The sequence below is a fragment of the Plasmopara halstedii genome, assembly GCF_900000015.1.
Source record: "Plasmopara halstedii genome assembly, contig: Scaffold_262, whole genome shotgun sequence".
In the NCBI taxonomy this organism is placed as follows: domain Eukaryota; phylum Oomycota; class Peronosporomycetes; order Peronosporales; family Peronosporaceae; genus Plasmopara; species Plasmopara halstedii.
The window spans coordinates 1279325-1285301 of NW_020187183.1; the positions used below are offsets into that span (position 1 = coordinate 1279325).

The 5977-nt window shown below is 40.9% G+C and overlaps 1 protein-coding gene across 1 annotated transcript; it reads left to right on the top strand.

Annotated features, from left to right (window-relative positions):
- Positions 1 to 3125: 3125 nt before the first annotated feature.
- On the top strand, positions 3126 to 4524 carry PHALS_04715 (uncharacterized protein; the record flags this gene model as incomplete). Its single annotated transcript, XM_024722584.1, has 2 exons — positions 3126 to 4273; positions 4344 to 4524. The coding sequence occupies 2 exons, from the start codon at positions 3126 to 3128 to the stop codon at positions 4522 to 4524; spliced, it is 1329 nt and encodes a 442-aa protein (XP_024573645.1).
- Between the last annotated feature and the right edge of the window lie 1453 nt (positions 4525 to 5977).

The window sequence follows — 5977 nt, forward strand, 5'->3', positions numbered from 1 at the left end:
TCATCTCGACACAATTGTAAAGCAAACTGTAATTGTAGAACTTCCGCAGAGTGTTCAAAGCCTCCAAGCAGACCGTATCTTGGTCGAGAGATGCACTTGATGCCTTGGTCGATGTTTACCGGTGGTTTGGCGTCCTTAAATACTCTTGTCATCTCCTCTTTCCTTTTGACGACCTGAAAATGCGCCAACAAGCCTCTTGCGTGACATCGTCATGCGCATATTATACATTCAGTGGAATAGACCCCACACCTGGAAGGACTTTGGTTTGCTTGGACGTCATTGTCGTTTGAAGGCGGCGCGTTCTGAGTAGTGGTCTTGTTGCGGCTTTTAATCTTTTGATGCGTTGGTAAAGTCGATAATAATACTAATAAGTGATACCTTTAAGCCCACTGAATGTAATTTGATTTATGTTGACCAAGATACGGCTGCCACCACGTCCTTAAGCCTACCTATAACCATGACTTTCACCGCACGCATTATCGTAATCCTCGTGACCTCATTGCTTTTCCCGTACATGCATTGAGTGGCGTCATCACAAACAATTTCACTATGGTCCTTTTGAACTTTTCTTTTGAACAAAGGTACAATAGTACGTACACATTAATAAGTAAAGTATGTACTCTGTTACAAACTTCATTGCCCAACGAAATCATACAAATTGGTAGGCTTTCTCGCATTGACACACTATGTCCTCCAGATTGCGGCTTACTATGATGTGCTTTCACTTCTCCACCAATCACTAATCTCCTCATAATGTAGTCCTTACATAATTTCGTTTGGCTTACCGAATATTTTGGCTCATGACTTGACATGAGCCTCTTAGCAAATTGATGTAGTGAGTGAACCTTTTCGGGTGTCTTTGGGTACACCACACCTTCTGCGTAGATGCATTTTTCATCGGAAGTTTGGAACACGCAGGCTGCATTTGGGAGCGTGTCATTGAGATGCCTCTGATGTTTGTTAAAGTGTGCTTTGTGAAGTTTCAGTTAGAAGCATTTGAAAAGAGATGAGGATTTCCACAACATCTGTCACTCTATACGAGCTATCATCTCCTGACTTAAAGTCGTCAGGTGGCACAAAAGCGAGCCTATTTTGATTTGAATTGCACGGCCCATTCAAACATTTGAAGGAGCCGCTAGAAGTTTCCCTGAAGATGAGCACATTTATATGACAGAGCTCGCTTCATTACGTTTAAGCTCTCACAGATGGAAAAAAGGGCCCTGTTGTCCCGCTTCACAGAATGCACGGAAGTCAATCGACCCGGCTGTTTGAAGATCGTGATGATTTGTGACAAAGTAACGAGCACTTTATAAAAATATTCTAGAAATTGAACATAATATTCGACCTCTTGGCGAGCTCTCAGTAATTTTAAATTCACCATCAAAATTAACAGCTGGTACGGTCAAGCTTGATCAATGGACATAGTTCGTGAGATGAAAGTCGACAATGTCCCGATTATAGTAGGAGATACATTGGATGTGTAAGCCGCACTTTCTTTAGCTTCTTGCGAAGACGCGAGTAATATCTGCAGGAACGAGCAGCGTAAAGGTCGTCCTAGGAACATATTGTCTTGCGCATCAGGGATAAATTCTAACTTTTACGTAAAGTATTAGCTCACACGGAAAGCAACAAACTTCAAACTTCTCAATACCACGCCTTAGTAGTACATAAAAAAGAATCTGCTCTTGCACGACGATATTTTGAGCGTAGAGAAGGCAATCTCGGCGACGCTTTTATATATATATATAAATCGCAAACTCGATCACCTGTGAGGCCTCTAACATTTATCTTTATGCATACTGCCTTGTGTTATCATCCTTTCTGTCTTTCCAAACGATATTTTTCGAGAATGTTGTTGGGATTTGTCAATCATCGAACCACAGTAAGGGTGCAGCTATCTCTGCTGGCTCTACCAAAACAATTGTGATCGATGTTGTTTTAAAAGGTATCGTTATCCAAGTCGTTGAATCGCCTGTCAAAAGGGAAGTTTTGGTAAACTTTCTTCTTGGATAGGTGAATTTCGAGTGATAATGCTTCCAACTATATTTTAAAGCAGTCAAACTCTACAACCTCATAAAAAAGCATTGCTAATCCTGCAACGAAACGATCGATAAAACGAACGAAAAGATAATCAGATACGAGCGGGTTCTTTAACACTTCGCTATCTCGTATCTGGTCTAGGATAAATTTCTTTGATACCATAAATCCCAAAATTGGTCGCAATCTTCGCAAAAGTATTCTTCAAAGCCATACGATTTGAACACGATCTCAAATCCAAAATCTTTCCTGTCAATTTCTCTACGCAATGTGTTTTTTTGCTGTGGACGATCTCAAACGCATCACAACTGTCAAGTACCAGAAGAAATCGTAAATTTAAACAGAATAATTCCGAAGGCTATGGGCAGTAGAAGGAAGTGCAAGAAATATTATAAAAAAGTATATTCTTCGTTCATTTCTGCTTTTAATTATAAATGGGTTCATTACATTGTTTATTTTCGCTTTTCAAGATAAGTGCCCATTTATGTGAGCAAGACTAGAATGTTTTGCTACATTCACATTGTACAGTTGAAAAGGTGCTGATGTAGACTATCTCAACAAGACCCACAAAGCCATTGTAAGTAACTTCTGTAAGCGATGCATCTTCAAGCGAACAACTGGTTGAAGTCAGCAAACTACAAAAGTTTCGTGCAGTTGACACGCAGATTTTGATCACATTTCGTCCAACTCAGCCAAAAGTATACGTAGTAAAATTCACTTCTAACGTTTCAAACAAATGAGTGTTTACTATTAACATATAGAGCTTGATGTACTTAACAATATGATTTTTTTACCATAATTTATATGACGTAATAAATATGACTGAATATGCGATTACGTCGTCACATTAGGTCTGACCATATTAAACTGATAATATTAGTAAAAAATAGCTACTCGTAATTACTATCCGATGTGCAAATCATAAATGCTAATATGGACAAGGATGTAATCAATGCAGTATTCATAGTGGCGCCTTTACACTTTTATGTGCGAAAACACATGTACAATTAGAAAAAAAAGACTAAAAATAAATTCCGGCCACTTTTCGACGGTATATATTACTTTTCATTTCGATCATAATTTGAACCATGTCGACACTTGAGTTAACGGCATTGCCGCCGCTGTCCCCCACTATGGAGCGTGCGTTTACAGAAGCGTTTGCGGAAATGTCTGAGCTTGAGAAAAGTGACACTTCTCCTCATATTAAACTCGAATCACCACAAGACGTGTGGTCTAGTAGCGATGATGACGATATGGTGAAGAAGAAAAACTCGACTTTTTTACCTGAAACACCGCAAGTACACAAGAGTGTCATTCACACCATTAGTCCATGTGGAAAGCAGACGGACATTAATGAGATTGATGCGAAACGCGCAAGACGCTCTGCCATTGAAAAAAAGTCGCGACAAAGGCGACAAAATGTGCTTAAAAGGATGAGAGATGAGGTCAAACAGCTTGAGACTCGATACGCTGAACTTGATGGTAAGCAACGTGGATCGTTTCGGGTTGAGAATGGAGAGAAACAATGTGGTAATAGCGTCACGATAGACCGACTTGAGGAAAAGTTTTCGGAACTTTCCTTGGTCGCACATGCGCTAGAAGAGGATCAGGTAAAACTACAGACTTTACTTCAGCAACACCAAGAGTTTCAAAAGACAGTTCAAGGCTTTACAGATGAAAAGATTGACGAGAAAAAGCATGTGTGGAATTGTGGTGTACCTTTAAGCTCATCGTTCAGTGCGACATTTAAGGCTTTGACTGTCGCTGAGTGTTATTCCTTAGTACGGAAGTCATACGACGAGATCCAGCGCTTTAACGACGCCGAGCATTTTCAAACGACTGGTGCAAATTTTATGGGGTGGACAGATAAGAGGAAGTACGACTCAAAGACTGGAGCATTACAATATGGTTTTACGAAGAAGTTCTGGATGCATACGCCAGAGGATTTATTGACAAGAACATGGGATATATTTCTCGATGGGTCTAAATTTAAAAACATGTCATTTGATAGTTCTGTCAACGCTCGATATGAAGTATTGCAACAGCTTAATGACGATTTGCGTATCGTTCGACGAGATCATCGCATCCGGGCTGTTGATGTTACATTTGCGACGATTCAACTTATTTTCCGTTTGCAGACGCCGACGGGCTATACACTTTGTATGCGTACGATTCCTGCACCTGAAATTCAATGTGTCCAAGATTCTCATGAGTACTTTTACGAGATATTTCACTGGTCAGATTGCTTTTGATCTGTATTATTTGCATAGTTTGATTATTGACAAGGTTGTATTGCAATATTGTAGGACGCATTTCAATCGTCTGTATGACGATGAGGGCAAACCTACAGGCTGCGAAATTGTTACTGGGGGGTCCATCGCCGACCAACAACAGATTCAGTCTTCGTTCTGGCTGTTTGAACTCGTGTGCTCACTTTTACGGTGGGAGACCGCCTGCGTCGCACCACTATTCCTCAAGCATTCTTAGTTTCATCGTTTGGAAAATGAAATGCTTGACTACTGCTACTGAGTGCATTTATGGCTGTTGCGTGTCGCTTGCCAACGATTCATGTACATTCCTCGTACCTTTTGCCCAAATTAAGAGGTTGGCTCCGTGATATCCTAGTAATATCTACGTAGGGCGCGAATTTTCGTAAATGTAGAAAAAAAGAATTTTAGACATTTAAAAATCTTACTTGTTATCATAATCAAAGCGTGAGTCAGGGTATTTATGTACAGCGGTACGAAGTTCCGTTCGTACTGAGCACTATTTAAAGCGATGGTAATACTGTAATGTGTACAAACACCATTAAACTTCTGCAAAAGAGAGAAAGTCGAACAAAAATATTCAGGTTCTTAATATAGTACACATGAAATCATTGCATTTAAAAACTATTTGTTACATGATTAGCTCTTAGGGTGGTACGTAGCGAAGCCACTGTTTGTGCGGCAAATGACGCAAATTGGAAAGAGTAGAGTTTACTTCACGGCGGCTCGGCTGCGTCTAGTAGCACTTGTCGTCAATACGGCGATCGAATCTAAAGTAGACAGTGACCAAATCGAAATTGCCGTGCATCATACAGCGTGGAGATTTTGATTCATAGAGTCCACATTATCAGCGCACACGAGTGGTTCGTACGCTCGACCCAGGAGCGGGCAGAGAGCCTCTCAAGTAATTCATTACTTTACTGATCTAATTTTTGAGTGTGACATTTATTTAGAATGAAGTTTATTGTGTTTATACCGGGATGTTCCTGAACATGTAACTTGCGGGAAGTATCAGCAAATTACGTTTACGCAAATCCAGAGTAGGCCTGCACAGATCTCAAATCTGTGCGACGGATTGAATCGGCCGAAATAGAATTCGTGTATATACAAAAACCACATTAAATCCGTGCACGTTTCTGTTCAAAGCTATAAACAGTGTAGCTGCCCTATCGTTTGCCTCTCTAACGCCTAAGTATCATTGACAACATGGACTCCTGGAGTCAAATGTCTCTATAGATATCCACGATTAACTGGGATGTTGTGGCCGACATTCTTCAGGGTTCTGGGCACCAAGTTGACGATGTCAACAGCAGACCATCCGCAGACCGATGTACAAATTGAGCGCATGAATCGCATTGTTCAGGATGTTCTTCTCAACATCTGCGCTGAGATGCCGAAGAGCTGGTGCGCTATGCTACCACTTGTAAAGTTTGCTCTGAAAAATACAGTGCATTCATATACCGGCTACACGCCATTTTATAAATGAGCGGGCTTGTAAATCCTCGCGTCCCGCTGACGCCGCCATCCCATGGCTCAGGGCTATGTGAAGGAGGAATTAGCCGAACGGCAAGCTGATGTCAGGTCGCTCACTGTCCGTAAGGAAGTCGATGATTTCCTTGAAAGTAGGTAATGCAGTGTTGGTCAGCTTGTATATTGAGAAGTAAGAGAAGATT